The 15539-nt window shown below is 37.7% G+C and overlaps 1 protein-coding gene across 2 annotated transcripts in view; it reads right to left on the bottom strand.

Moving 5' to 3' along the window:
• The window catches only part of USP45 (ubiquitin specific peptidase 45), a 56413-nt gene that overhangs the window by 28692 nt on the left and 12182 nt on the right, over positions 1–15539 (bottom strand). For both annotated transcript variants that reach the window (XM_086744399.1, XM_086744398.1), the window contains exons 4-8: positions 14180–14283; positions 13567–13667; positions 4585–4730; positions 3224–3319; positions 865–995 (exon numbers count right to left, since the gene is read on the bottom strand). In XM_086744399.1, coding sequence (XP_086600525.1) covers positions 865–995; positions 3224–3319; positions 4585–4730; positions 13567–13667; positions 14180–14283 — 578 coding nt within the window. The remainder of the gene's footprint in view (positions 1–864; positions 996–3223; positions 3320–4584; positions 4731–13566; positions 13668–14179; positions 14284–15539) is intronic.

Raw genomic sequence — 15539 nt, forward strand, 5'->3', positions numbered from 1 at the left:
TACTATATTTTAAACCTATACTTGCACAGTGAGGTTGCCCTGGAACGCCATGGTAGGAGGCTGCGACTTTCCTCCTAACTCTTGTGCTGCAGAACACTTGAAATTCCATACAATAATACTCCAGCAATTAAATTAACATGCATTATTAATCTTTTTAACTGTGACATTCAGCTATATGGTCCTCCAGTTACTCTGCTTCTACAGCTTCTTTATATTTATTTAATATTTAAATATTTGTATCAACTTTTAAATAGGTCTTCTACAGATGTTTTAAAAAGCAAGATTGTTTGCATCATAATCGAAGGCACCTACAAAGCACCACTGTAAACATTTTCCATGCCAAGAAACAGGAGTTTCTTTAGGGCTTGTAAGCTCTTTGCAATCTGGAGCCATATGCCATTTCAGTACTGCTTCAAGTCCTTACTTGTTAGACCCTTTTTTAATTTTGAATTGATGCCAAGGTCAGACATCATAGCAGAGGTTTCCTGTTTAAAAGCTTACCCTTCTTTTCAAAATACCTACATACACTTTGCAGCATTAGCACAGCTTTATGCTAATATACAACAAAACCTGAAAGGTAATTCCATTTTCTTCAGTTTTACCATGCCCTGGTCTGCCCCCTCACACTCAGTTCAAAGCCCATTGAAAGTTAGCGGTTATGGACTGGGCCATACATTTAATGAACAGCAGCTACAACCCTGGAGTGCAACAAGGAGCCCTGCAACTTTAAAACATGAAGAAGACATTTTCTGGATTCCCCAGTAAAAGTTTAACGGCACCTTAAAAAGGACAACAGACATGGCACGCTTAGAAACATCACTAGAAATTAAAAATAAGCAAGTAAAAGATACTGACATTACGTACTTTTGACAAAGCTGGCTGAACAGCACTTTGGGAGAAAGAGGACCTTTTCCAGCCTCCCTCATGCTGTGAAGGAACAAGAACATGGCTGAAGTCAAAGGTCCAGGACTGGAGAGGTTTACCACCAAAGGATCCTTCAAAGTAAAGGTAAATGGCACATCAGATTTCAAAGTTAATGGCACACAAGACATTTCAAATTTGTACATTTATGACAAAGAACAAGGTAACTTTCAGTCTTGGAGTGGGTTTTTTGTTTGCTTGGTTTTTTAAATACTGATGTCACCTACATGATTGAAACAGTTGAAGAGAAAGCTTACTATTTAACACTTGCAAAACAAAGAAATTCATGTCAAGCAAATTGGTTGATTAGCAATAGTTTTGGAAACAGGCATGTCAATAAGCCAGTCTGATTCTCACAAAAACAGACTACCACCTGTGTTACCTGCTTTACTCTCACTCCCATAGGCACTGAAATTCAGTCGGAGAAACAACATGGGCGACCTCCTCTGTGGGCCAGCACAAGACAGAGTTCAGTGGCACTCCGTCTACTGAACCTTAGGAAAGGGGTGTCCAGCTTCTTTGACCTGTGAGCCACACACCAACACTCCCACACATCCAACATACCCTGTTCCTCCAGGAACCAGGCACTGGGAAGGCACTCGCAGTGGTTCACAGCAGGAGCCGACAGCAGACCCCACAGGTTCACTGTGGCAGCAGGGTACAGGCAAAGGGTGCATCCTGCACAGCCCTTCCTGGTATGAGATTCGTCCCAGCCAGCAGGTCCTGGCATGGGACGGAGGTGGCCAGCCGCTACCTGAGCCGGTCTTAGGGCAGGAGACACTCCTGCACTGCTTACATGCCATGTGTGTCTCAACAGCCACAGATCAAGAGCTCTACCCAAGAAGTTCCCAGGTTCATACATGACCACAGTGCTTCCTACTAGCTGGCCTGACTCTCCCAAAACCAGTTTACAACTGCCAGGCAAACAATTATGAGAAGCTACCTCGTCCACAAAGCAGATCCACACAAAACATAAGCACTATGCATACACACAAATGTAAAGTATTTGGATATATATACTACCAAAAGAGGAAAAATGCCCTTTACCAAGCACAAACCTAGGAGTTTCTGTATTATTATTAGTTAGACTACGGCAGCCCTTTAATTCTGTGCTGACATGCAAAGACCAGAAAACACAGCCTTTGCTCCAAAGATCCTATTTCCATTGTAAGCACTGTCATTAAACAAAAATTAAATCTTTCAACCTTATGGCTGTTGCAAGTTTTGCATCAAGCATAAGCCAATGTACCACTGGCTTTCTAAGCCTCCAGGCACAAACAAGCTCCAGACCTCTGTGGCTCTGAATAACTCAGTGAAACATGTTGCTGCTCAAAACTGCCACTGGAGGAAATATAGACAGCAATGCCGTGAACTTCACACTGTTCTTGCCTGGTGAACATCACCAACAGCAACACACAGAAATCTTCATCATTTCAGAGGTATCTGAAACAGAATGCCACCTCTCAGCCCTCACTGCCACCAGAGAGCTCCCAGCAAACAGCAGAAAAAGAAAAAATAAATGTAAAAAAAAAAAAAATCCTCTGAAAATTGCTTTCTTTAGCTAGCAGAGGAAAAGGGGGTATTGTCTTTATTGCCAACAACATATTATGAAAATTCAAGTCTCTAAGACATGACAGGGAACAGCGGCATATTATTTTGATAATAACCACTGGAGTCTCTCTCCCATATGCCTGCAATGAGCTTGAGGATAAGAAATTTGGTCCTCACTGAAATTTTGCTTCTCTCAGTTTAATCCTCTGGCTCATGAAGCACATGATATATTTTATAAGCCTTATCAATGAAGGGTTGGGACAGACTGGAAAAAAAATATTTCCTGAACACTTTCCAGAGCCAAATGTACTATTTCCTGTATCATACATTCATACTGAAGAAACAAAATGGGAAACAAAAATAAGCCAGCCACTATTTCTTAAGGTCAAGCATTATTTGCTACTTCAATGTCACCAAACGTGAAAGGAAGTGATTATTCCCCCTCCTCCAGGGCTGAATAATTATTTTTGTAAAAGGAGTGAGTTCACAGATATCATAAACCAGCTAACAATTAAAAGGCAAAAGAAACAGCAGAATAAGAATCACAGAACAGTTAGGTTTGGAAGGGACCTTTAAAGGTCACCTAGTCCAACCCCCCTGCAAGGAACAGGGACATATTCAACTTGATCAGGTTGCTCAGAGCCTCATCCAACCTGGCCTTGAAGAGCATGTCCTTAACAGAAATGTGATTTCACATCCTCCAGCTTCTTCCCACGTTTTGCCAAATTTGTATTTCTCTCTGCATACTTACCAATTGGGAGTCTGAAGTATGACAGATTTTTAACTTTGTTCCTTTCTCCTTCATCTCGTACATCAGTTCATTTAGTATATGAGTCTGTGCCAAGTTCTTAAAGAAAAAAAAAGAATAAACCCAAGAAACACATACTGATGTTTAAAATATACATTTTTCTTTAGTTATAAATTCTAGCTTCAGGGATAGACAAAATCAGATATATTTCATAATGTACAACTGAGGTTTAAATCAGACCACTAGAAAAAGCAGATATCATCCTTGTAAGACCCAAGATCAGTGATCTCAGACTGTTTCTGATATTGTGCCTACTTCTGTTTCTGTAATTCCAAAATAGTTTCCTAGTAATAACTTTGTTTGTTGAAAACAAGATTTGTTTGTTTGGGTTTTTTTAATGGTGAGGACATTAGTATCAGAAATAATTTGTTTCTTTTAAACTCTGCAGTCCCCCTTATTGTGCCTCAAGAAGCACAAAGGCTTTGGCACACAGAGAAGCGTTACCTCTCTGAATTTAAGAGAGAAATCAACTCAACATATCTCAGCTTTGTTTCTTTATGTTTGGTTAACTTTAACTGCAGATCACTTAGGTTTCTACAATCCCCTAACTACAGACAGACAACAATTTGCAGTAGTTCTACTGCTTACAAATTTACTATTTGCTGAGTTTACGTTGTGTTCATGATGGTGGTCACAAAAGAGTGCCAGTTCAGAACACTTTTGTAGCAGTTTTCTCTCATTTGTTCACTCCTGGCTGCAACTGACAAGCAACGGGATGGTCCAATATAAAACCCACTAACTGCTGATATTTTTGAGGATGTTTGGTAAGTTGTACACTCAGCATCAATACAAGTGTATTAGTATAGCTCATTCCTCTTATTCTGGTCAGAAAAAAAAAAAAAAAACCAACCAAACATGATCAATAAAAGTACTTCTATAACTGCATCTATTGTAGGGGCTTACAATCATCAAAATGCGTTGCGTAGACATTTACATTACGCAGGAAGTACCACTTTTCACACCCCCAGTAGGGCAAATACTGTGCATTACTCATGACTGCCTAATGTGCTGAACTAGAAACAAAACCATATGCTAGAGTACAACCCACACACATATGCAGTGTGTAAAACTTGACATTTTCATTTCTCTCATTACTGTGAAAAATGCTACTGATCCAGCAATTCTTTTTTGTTATAACAGGAAATACTGCTTGATCACAAGGAGTAAAAAGAATTTGAAAAGGACCTTCAGAAAGCAGATTGAAAACTGGTAACAGTCAGAACCTTTTCTGAAGCCCACAGTTTATACAGATTAACTATTTCTGAAATTTATTAAGAGAAAGCTGTATAATCTTTCCATCTTACCTGCATGACAGCATTAAAAAAGCACGTATTTCCTAAATTATTTATTCCTTTAACTGGAACTGATGTGCCATTACCAGAACTTTTTCCTTTCAGTATTTCACTTGATTCACTGTTTTCTTCACGGAGTCGTATGATTTTTGATGAACCTATAATTAAACTATAGATTAATATTACTATTTAATTGCATCATTTAATCAATTCAGTCCTTCCATGGATTACGTTTATCATTTTTAACATATGCAAAAAGACACCTTGATGGTACGCTAAGCTGCTTTACCTAATCTTCAAAAAAAAGATATTAGCAGTTAAACCTCTTGAAAAAAAAAAATCTCCCCAACAACTACATACAACCAACAAAGCCCTCCACAATAACCATACTGTCCCATAAGATTGTAACTTTTTCAATTACACAAGCAATAAATAAAATAAACCACACTCTGTTAACAGTTTTTTAACAAGAGGCAGTTAAGCTGTACGTTCATTAGATGCACTAGAAACACCACACAAAGGTTGCTTTTTGGTGCATTCGAAGAAAGGTAAACCAAAAGTTACCACCTGAATGCTGCAAGTCTTTGTCAATTATCGCAGTCTGTTTGAATTGCCTCGTACAACTTGATCAATGGTCGAATCAGAGTTGTTATCAGTTTCCCCAAACACTGTATTTGCTCCTAAATGCACCTCCCTTTCTCACAGTCTGAGGAATTGCTAACACAACCCAAGTACATAGAAAGCTAGTGTTTTAATCTCAAACAACAAAAAATTGATAAAACTGCAATGGAATATGCTACCAGTATAATGTCCACATATTTCCCTTATTATTTAAATAGATGAGGAGCAGTAAAGTTAGATAGTCATTAACTTGTAGCCTAGAGGTAATGGAAAGACTTGAGATAACAATATTTAGCCTCGAATTCTACTAGCAACTTTCATATTGTCATGGTTGCAGGACTAAATATGAACATTACTGACATCTGCGGTGTCTTAAATATTGATTAACAATGCACATCAATGTAAACGAGTTATGGACTTAATAGATGCCAAGAACTGTGATGCTGCAATCCCTGTCTTGACATATGAATTCACGTATTTGTTCTAATGAGTTTCACATTGAAGTCTCATTAAAGTGTTCTTGAGAAATAACTAACAGACCTATTTACGTTAATGAAATGCTCAGGCCAAAAGGTTCACTTATGTACATTCCTAGGTAGCTTCTTGCTTAGAAGAAGAAAAAATAAAATTAAATAAAAAATAAGTCATTAAAATATCTATTGTATCTGGTAACAAGCTTCTGATGCAGTCTGTCTGCATCCTGTAGTGCCATCAAGGCATAATTATTTTTCTGAATTGTATCGGAGTATGCCAAAACACAGTAAGAGATGCTTTGCTGTTTAAAAACATTTTTAAACGTTCTCGGTAATTCTGCTTACACAGCTTTAAAATACTCTCCTTTCCACTCGTGTGGAAAATGAAGACAGTACAAGGGCAAAGTAAAACACCAAGCTCTCCTTGAAAAAGCAGACAAAGTGCTTTTGAACGCAACGCATGACAAACAGCTTGGGAGCTGCTCACACCCTGAAACAGTCACTGTTTTATGGGCTACATGCAGCAACACCTTTTAATGGGCACACTCACAAGGGGCACACTACAGTGTCTGAGACTCATCCACCCACGCAGAGCTCCGGAGGAATCGCCGCAAGAGAACAGGAGCTCCAAGTGACTGCAACTCGAAAGCACTGCTCACTTTCACAAATCTAACATAATGTAAGTGGAGACTTCTTCCCCTCACAAAACAGTGCCATAGAGAGCAGTGCTGGGGAGAAGAGATGGTTAAAAAAAAAAAAAAAAAAAAAGAGAGGAAAAAAAAAGCCAAAATTGTGTAAATAATTTGTGTATTAGTATACCACAGTTGTTGCATTTATCCATCGGCATTCCAAAACATCTGGGACAGCATCTTAAAGTAAACAATGTTCACAAGGCCATCTGGACAAAACTGCAGGCAAAAATTAAAGCATAAGCATATGGAAAAGCAGATTTTTCTCTTCCCTTTAGCAGTACAGGATGACAAATGTCAAACCTAGATCTGTCCACGCTTCACTGTGCTATGCTTTGCAGCACCACCTGGCTCTCCTTGCACAGCCACCAAATATGGACAGCACTGCCACAGCGGACCATATCTGCAGGGCAAACTCAATAAAAGCATTTCACTTCATGGTTAAATGGCAGCTTCACACAAGTAGCAAGGTTCCATTTGCTGAACCTTACATATGAATTATTTAAGGGAGGGAAAACAAAGCCGAAGCATCCAGCTTTGCGATAAGAGCCGGATGAATACGCAATTATAAAACACAATAAATGAGAACCAGATATCCGACTGCCACAAAGCTGGATAATTATGATAGGGAGAAGTAACAGTAAATTAAGAAAAGACCTGCATGTTTTTACTGAAGTCTAGGAACCTCCTTTCATTCAGAAGGTTTTAATTACTGCCTCCTGATTTTTTAATATTTTTACAAACACATCCACGTGACATTTTTCTAGGTTTTTTATGTCTGTGAAAAAGTATTGATGGGAAAGCATTGCTTTACCACTACAAACATTATCTGCTGCCTCTCTTATTCCACACAGATATTTTTAAGGACACATAGAGCCAGAGGAGGGACGGCAGTTTTAATTTAACTCTGCTCAGTGTCCCCAGTTCAGTGACAAATGACAGACAGGCCTGAAGCTGAATGTTTAGTTGACATGTGAAGAGTTGGTCAGTCTTAATGGAACATGCTGGTAATGACTGTGATAGCTAATACTTCTACAGATTGGGGCTGGAGGGTCCTTCTGCAAGATTAACCCAAGGCTACAAGCATGTTATTAATCAAAAGGCTAATACATAATTTTTTAAAGTGAATTTGCACTGAACTGTTTCATGGACTCTTGCCGATTCAATCTTGCAACCCTGTAATGCTTTAACAGGCGTGCTTTTCGATATGAAAAGTGACTTTTAAGCCTGTATAGACACAACAAGGACCCCAGCAGAAGGATTCCATCAAAATGGCTGTCATCTGCTGCTGCCCACAAGGGCCTTCAGCTCCTGGCCAAATAGGAGAAAAGCAGTAGCACAAGCCATCCGTCCACGTGCAGTAATACCTGTTATAAAGGACCTTGTTAACATTAATGAGAGCAAGGTAGGTGAAAAGCACAAAAGTAATTAACCCCATAGACTGATTTCTATTCGTAGTCCACCATTACGTCTTTTAGAGAGTCGACATGGTGACCCTCAACCTTTCTGCCCTTCTCGGGCACCGTGGACATCAGCCCTGGGCCGGGCTGTCCCTCCACAGCAGGGACAGCACATCCAGCTGTGGCTGTTTTGGGGCTCACACATTCAAACAAACCCCATTCCCACCAGACCCACAGGAAAGAGAACAGTAGTTAGAGACTGCTACAGATCTTGCCTGCAATGTGCCCTTCTCCTGACTCTTTTCTTCAGCTTTTTTTTTTACCCACTTCTGCTCACCTGTAGTCTTGTCTCGTAAGCTCTCTGGAGGCAGGGAACATCATTTTGTCCCACAGCTGCACAGCACCGGCCTCATGGGTATGTGACTGAGATTCCTAAGCCCAGCGTTAACACAGACAATGATTCAGTCCATGAATCAGAACAAGTCGCTGGACCAGGTGCACCAACACACACAGTGCTGACACATCCACTTACAAAACACGTTCAGAAAACTTACCACAGGTTCCTTATCAATTTGTATTGCCAGTATTTCAAACATTTGCAGCGCACATGGACTTCTGCACCACCCTTGCTGAAACTGAACTGTGCCTGGGGGTGCAGATGGTATGCAAGCAAAAAGACAAATGACATCCAATTTTTCTTTCAGCCAGGGGAGTAAGCATTTTTTATCACCTTTTCAATGCTACTTTTTTTTTTTTTTAATTAAAAATGAGGGTTCCAGGAATATGCACTTTTATTCCAAGGTCAAGCCTTTTCTATTGAATACAACTCTGGTGCTTCAGCTGAAGGTCTTCACAGTAAAAACAAGGTTAATAGATTGCCTTTCTTTTACCAAGTTCTCATCATGCTGTATTATGAAATGCTACTAAATTGTCTGGCACTCCATTTTTGTTTAAAAAATTTAAATTTTTTTTCAACAGTGTACAACAATGAGAATCTAACCCTTACAAAAACAGCACACTTCTCTTCTGAAATGGTCACTAGCTTAACGTTTTAAAAGCCCAATTTCTCTTGCAGTGTTACAATCATACCAAATTAAGGATTACAGACTGCAATTTTATTTCTCTGATTCTGCCAGAATGTTATAAACTAAAGAAATGTCTGCATAGTGTAAAATAGCAAGCTATTCAAGCACCAGTTTTGATCCTCTATGCTCAGACGACTTGTGCTACACCTTACAAGTATGTGGACAGGAAAGGGAAGAAGCTGTGGATAAAAATGACAGAATGTCCAAAACTTTTTTGCCAATTACTCAGTTTTAATTTTTTTGTGAAGTTTATAATTAACATTCGGTCCTAATAAGTAACTAAACTTGAAAGAAAATTTATGGCCAACAACAGAAATGTTTTCTCGCTGAAGTGTATCTCAGATTTGGAGGACCAATATATTCTGCTAGTTAATTTGCTGTTTAAATAGACAGAATGGACTTACATGACTTCAGTCTCCAAACTACACGTAGTGAAAATCAGTTATGAAAGAATACAACTATTTTTTTCAGTGTGATCTTTTGTCAATTGCTAATATCCACAGACGAATGCAAATCTGAAAAGTTATTCATCATACTATTTGTTTTTCCATACAAGTTAACACCTATTACTTGTACTGTAAAATTATATATTTTAAAATCTTTGGTCTGCATCAGTTACATCCATTAAAATAGAAATCAAGTTTCTAACTCTTATCTATTGGAAAAGCTGGGCAGCTGAATTTACTAGCAAAACCTCATAACTCCTCTTGACCTTCCCAACAATAAATTTAACTACAAAATTTGAGAATAAATATTCTTGCTTCCCATTCTATGGCCACACAAACCAATTTAATTAACTGTCCTATAAAAAAAAATTGAGTATGCAATCTTATGTCTCCACTGATGTCTAATTTGGCTTTTGTAAAGGAAAATAGGCGTAATATTCACTTTTAAAACTGCAAAACAATTTATTTTCTCCAGTAAATGAGCAGACCCGCAGATCGCAATGTCTCAGCATGGTTTCTGTGTACTACATGTGCATTATGTCCATGTGAAGCTCACAAGTGTGCCACACGGACAATACTGCACCTGCCTGTCTGTGAAAATCATCATGGCCTGCTAACCTTTTCCACAAAACAAATTTCTGGGTGGTACACCCTAGAAAGCAATCTTGCTTTATTCTTCCATCTTGTGCCCAACATGACCTTTTAACCAAACAGACTCCTCTCAAAAAAAAAAAAAAGGGGGGGGGAGGAAAAAAAAAAATAAAGCAGTCATTGCTGGGTAAAACAAACCATAGGATCAGATGCGAAAATCACACAGCTGCAAGCATTCTTTTGGGAACCCAGCACTGGGATTTATCTCAATCGCTTAATGTAATTACAGAAGTCAGTCATGTAGTAGTAATGTAATTTGCACATTTTTACAGCTGAAGTGAAGTTGAATCTTTATGAGAGGCCGAGTGAAAAGCAGGGATCCTGCTGCCACACTATTCCACCACATTAGTACCAAATGACAAGCATTTTGCTTTTGTTTATTTTCCAAGATGCATTAATTAGGAAATCTATATAACCCTCCCTTATATGTTTAAGCTGATTATTTTATCTTTAAATGACTCCTGCACTTTCGAACACAAAAAAAAACCTAGCAGCCCTCATCTGTTACTTATATTCATGTTCATACTGCATTTCTGCAGAAATTTCTACACAATGCTATTTGAATTTTAATGACGCACCATGCTAAGCAGTTGTTATAACAGAGAGAAATCCAGACATAAGACGAATTGTTGTTACAGTGCCACATTCTGATATGAAAATTAACTGTCTTCACTTTGGCTGCTTTTTCAGGAAGAAACAGAAAAGCAATGGGAAAAAAAGAACAAGATTGATTTTTATGTGAGAAATATGAATTATTGTCAGTTCTACACTACTTGCTTCTCACAAGTTATTTTTAATTTATTTAAAATTAATTTTTAATGGCTGAATATACAAAATAAATTTTAAACATCTAAGCCAACTAATAATTTAAAGGATGCTAGTTACACTGAAAATATCACTGTAACATGAAATAAAATGCTACACTTAAAAAACCCCAAAAGATAAGTTATCAATAGCAGAGTTAATTTTCAGTGTTACACTTCATGTCCTTTGTGTTCTGGACTACAGCATGAATTACATTCTGATTCCAGATTTTATTTTTCAAAAAATCCTTAAAGGCAGTCTAATTTAAGGAAAATTAAAAAATCTTACTTAAGTCACATTTCTTTAGGGAAAGTACCAAGTCTGTCAGCCCAAGTATTTGACATAAAATAGAAAAGGCATCGCTGTTACATTTATCAAAATGAAACAAGAACGCCAATCCTGCTTGGGAACTCCCTGTCATGCATGCCACTTATTTACCAATACACGGCTGTTTCCCAGCCTCTTCCAGCAGGAGGCCTGGCCCAAAGCAACAGATCATGCCAAGCAAACAGCTTTTTCTTCTTTTCCTTGCCACTTAAGAAAACCCAATAAATCACCTTTGGGCCCACATTCCCAGAGCTCTCAAGAACAGGATCCAAACTGCTCAGCACAGCCATACTCTGCCATCCACAGAGGGTCGCGGACTTACACCTTTAAAACACTACAGGAAGTACACACGCACACGCTTTTTGCACGAATAAAAGCTTGCATTTGAGCCTCAGCCCCTTCCCAACATGCAGCAGGAGACACAACTGCTCTGCAGGAGCAACCTCCGCACGCTGAGACCTCTTGCTGCTGAGGCAGCCACCCTACGAGGCTTGCGCATGACTTCCTTAGCTTTGAAGGATGCCAGGGTGACTGTTCAGACGCTCAAAATCAGGCACATGCATGAATTTGAAGGATGAAGCGTAACCGTGCGGAACGGTAGCACAAGGTCCGAGATGCCAGGAAAGCAGACTCCTCATTCCATCATCAATTGAAACCTGCCCTGCATCTCCCACCACCTTGCAGGAGGACCCTCACGCTGCCCACAGCACCACTCGCCTGACGTCACCGTTGGCACCCAACTCTACCTTTTACATCACTGTTGTGAACCTCCTTTTCCAAGGCATCAAAGCAAGCAGGGCCAAATCAATGCACTGCTACCACAAAACGCACAACCGCAAACTGAAGCTGGATGACAGCTAGTTTTTCATTTCAATGCCTGGTTTCAGAAACTGCAGGGAAAACTAGTTTAAATAGGAAAAAAAAAAGAAAAAAGAAAAAAAGGGAAAAAATGTTTACACCCTAAACAAAAACAACACAATTTTGTTTCCAGTTACAGAAAAGTTTCCAGTTGTATCAGGCAAATACTTAAGCAAAATATATGTGTTTTCAAAACAAAGTATCAAAATGAAAAACAAATACATATACAGCAGAAATATATTCTGCCCTGCTCTGCTATAAACACCTGATTTTTAAGAAACCCTGAGCCTAATTTAAGCTTATTTTTCCTGAGTTAGTTTGGAATTTCAGTTGCTTGATTTAAGATATTTCACAGAAAACTTCTAAGCACCAATACTCTGAAAACTTTAGATATTTTGAAGTTTCACAAATTAAGAATCTAAACCATGAAGCACAGAGTTGTATCACTCAGAAAGTCTTATCCAGTAGTAGAAAAATGGAATTGTTTCCATTAAATTAATTGAAACAAATACTACAGCAATTTCATCTGCAAGCAAGCTGCAACACCCATTTATTACACGTAAACTTGAAACTGAAGCTGTGAACACAAGTGAAATCACATGCTATATTTTCATTGCTCCAAGTGAAGATGAAAGAAGTAGTAATTTATCAATTTATTACAATCGAGTAATTTAACATACAACTTGAGACTAAATCAAACTGAAAAATATGTAATTCTGAGTGTCCTTTCATTTTTTTTTCCCCTCAAAAAACATGTAACACCTCTTAAAACCAGTAGGATTTATGCACATGCAGCTACAGAAATATCTAGTCTAATTCTCCAAGGAGGAGGCAATCCTTCTTCTTTCTTACTTCTAACCAGTTGATTATCTCTGCTAAAAATTGCAATCAATTGTTTTAAAAGTTTACTTAAGCTGGGTTTTGTGAAGAAAATCTGGAATCCAACGTGCTCTCTAGGTCACAAGCCAGAAACACTCCCGAGTGTGTTATAGTAGGAATAAATAACATCAACGTTATCAAGAGTAAACAGCTGAGGGCCACACATACAAAGTTCTATCTACTGTTACATATATTGAGAAGAACAGTAGGCTCCTAACATAAGAAAATAACTTAATACTATTTTCTATTAATAGAAATTAGTATTCTACCAATTAAAACCCAATAACATAAATGAACAGAAAGTATTACATCCAACAACAGAGTCAGAGAAAATCCACTTAAACAAATGTAACTAACTATGGAAAACAAATTCATATCACAAAAATGTTAAGATGTAACACATCTACGCTAGGAAAATTCAATTCATTTATACTTCTGTATAGTTTTTGTGCATTAATTTATATGGCATCTTATTTAAGGTAACATCTTCTTTACAATAAACTTTATTCATTAAAGACAAAATTTGCAAAAATTGTCCTACAGTGCCTAAAATATTTTTAAAATATAATCATACTGTAGAAAAAAAAAAAAGAACATTGTGTTTTGACAGGCAAGTAATTGTGCAATTACAAATTGCATTATACTTGCATCATACATAATTTTTCAATTGTATGTTTAACATGACTCAAAATCTGAAATGCTCATTTTTAGAGACAATACATTACGGACATTTCCAGATAAAATTATTTGTGTAAACTTACTAGGTTCAGCCCTGGAACCATGTTTTTGAAGAAAGTCAACTATCTGAGCCAAAACCTTTTTGTTGCAATGTGTTGACAGCTCTTCATCACATTCATAACACCTAAACAAAAGAGGAAACAAACTGGAATTCAGGATATCTGAATGCACCTCCCAGCTCTAACAAACTTCTCAAAAAACCTTACACAAGTTCCTTAAGCTCTAGGTTTCAATTTGTCATACCAAAAAGAGGAATAAAATTGAAATCTCTCATCTCATATATGCTCTATGCTCTTCTACGGATCAGTCCCAATTCACTGCAATACTTACAGATTTAAATAATCTCACTTTATAGTCCTGCAAATAATCATATAGAAACAAGCAGAAGGACAAACTCCTACAAGCAGTCAACTCTCCACAGAACACACCAGACTCAAATTTTTATCTTCGTATAGATTTGTCACTCCTCTGAGAGTCCAAAGGACTGATTTTTCTCTCCAGAAAGCCTGCCTTTCTTCTATATGAAGTATCCACTTTATCTGTCAGAATTATTCTTTACCATGAGAAGCCATTGCTTTAAGTTATCAGCAGTCCTTATATACAAGCATACACAAACACCTGCATACTCATTCTTACCATATGATCCATGTGCTGAGGTTGATAACAATGCAATGAGGTTCTGTGCGTGCTGTTTGAAAGTGTTTCAGAGAATGCTGGCCTTCCGAGTTCTTACTACATCCCTAAAAATGGGAACATCAACACAGTAAGCGGAAAAAAAGGGAAGCAGGAAAAGACTATACTATTAGCAAATAAACTACAAAAACTTCACTTTCCAAAATTAGACAGAAAGCTATAGTCCTTAAATACTCATTTAGCATTCTCAAGGATTGAGAGGGTTTAACATCCTTTATAATCCAATACTATAAAGACATCAATTAACTTTTTTTTTTAAATGAACACATTTTCTTTTTACTAATAAAGGAAAATCAATGACAACACAAACTCAAAATATCATATTTTCTACATGGAACAATCAGTTAGAAGTACAGAAAATTATTACATTTGTTTTAACTTAATAGAAATAATTCCTAGCTTTTGAATAAGTATTGATAGAAAGAAAATTATGGCATTCACAAAAGTAAGAATTCTCTAAAAAATGTGAATGAAATTACTACATAGCATATTTGGTCCAAGAGTATCAAGGAAAGGACAGCATAGGCAAGCCTCATTGTTCAAGAATGCTAAATACATTCCAGACAGCAAATGGAAAAGATACATAAGTTGTTTTGTACTAAAAAGCTACTCAGAACACAACATTTATGTACAGCAATTTCAAGAGAAAGCATTTGCAATTTTTCAAGTATGTACAGAGTGGGACTTAGAAGATTCAGGACTGGTCTCTGAATCAGGCATGAGTTCTGGAGTCTATTAACAGCATAAACAAGAAAAAGCATACAGAGTTAACTCCTTTTAAAAGAAGTCCTCCGTAACTACAAATTTTCAGGCAAGATATACGAGTCTTCCTCAGATCTTGTTAACTATCCTCTGAAGCCTGTGAATAGCATGTTTCTTTGCAAAATTAAATCTGTTCAGATAATACTAGTAGGAGCTGGCTTCTGCCCTTATTATAGTAAGACCTACTGAAAGTCTAAGAAAATTGTGAAATGCTTTGTTCAGGCAACTATTAGCTGAACTAAGCGTGACATTGTCTGCAAACAGAATTTTTCTGTATCAGGCTTTACTTCACTCACAGGACAGAAACCTGTGCAAGCCCCTGGGGTCAGGACCTGCCATTTTAAACTCTGAGGCCACGATTTGACATTATAACTGATCCAATCTAATGGCTAGCTGCCACAAAAAGGAGTATTCTCACTCCCTGGTTTCAATCAACTCTAGCAATTGAATGTCCACAATATAAGCTGATTCAATAACAGACATATTTGTTTTTTCATTCATTTGTATTTATGGGATCTTCTGCCAGATAAGCCAGCCGAAC

This window comes from Chlamydotis macqueenii, chromosome 3 (assembly GCF_036417535.1).
Source record: "Chlamydotis macqueenii isolate bChlMac1 chromosome 3, bChlMac1.mat, whole genome shotgun sequence".
In the NCBI taxonomy this organism is placed as follows: Eukaryota; Metazoa; Chordata; class Aves; order Otidiformes; family Otididae; genus Chlamydotis; species Chlamydotis macqueenii.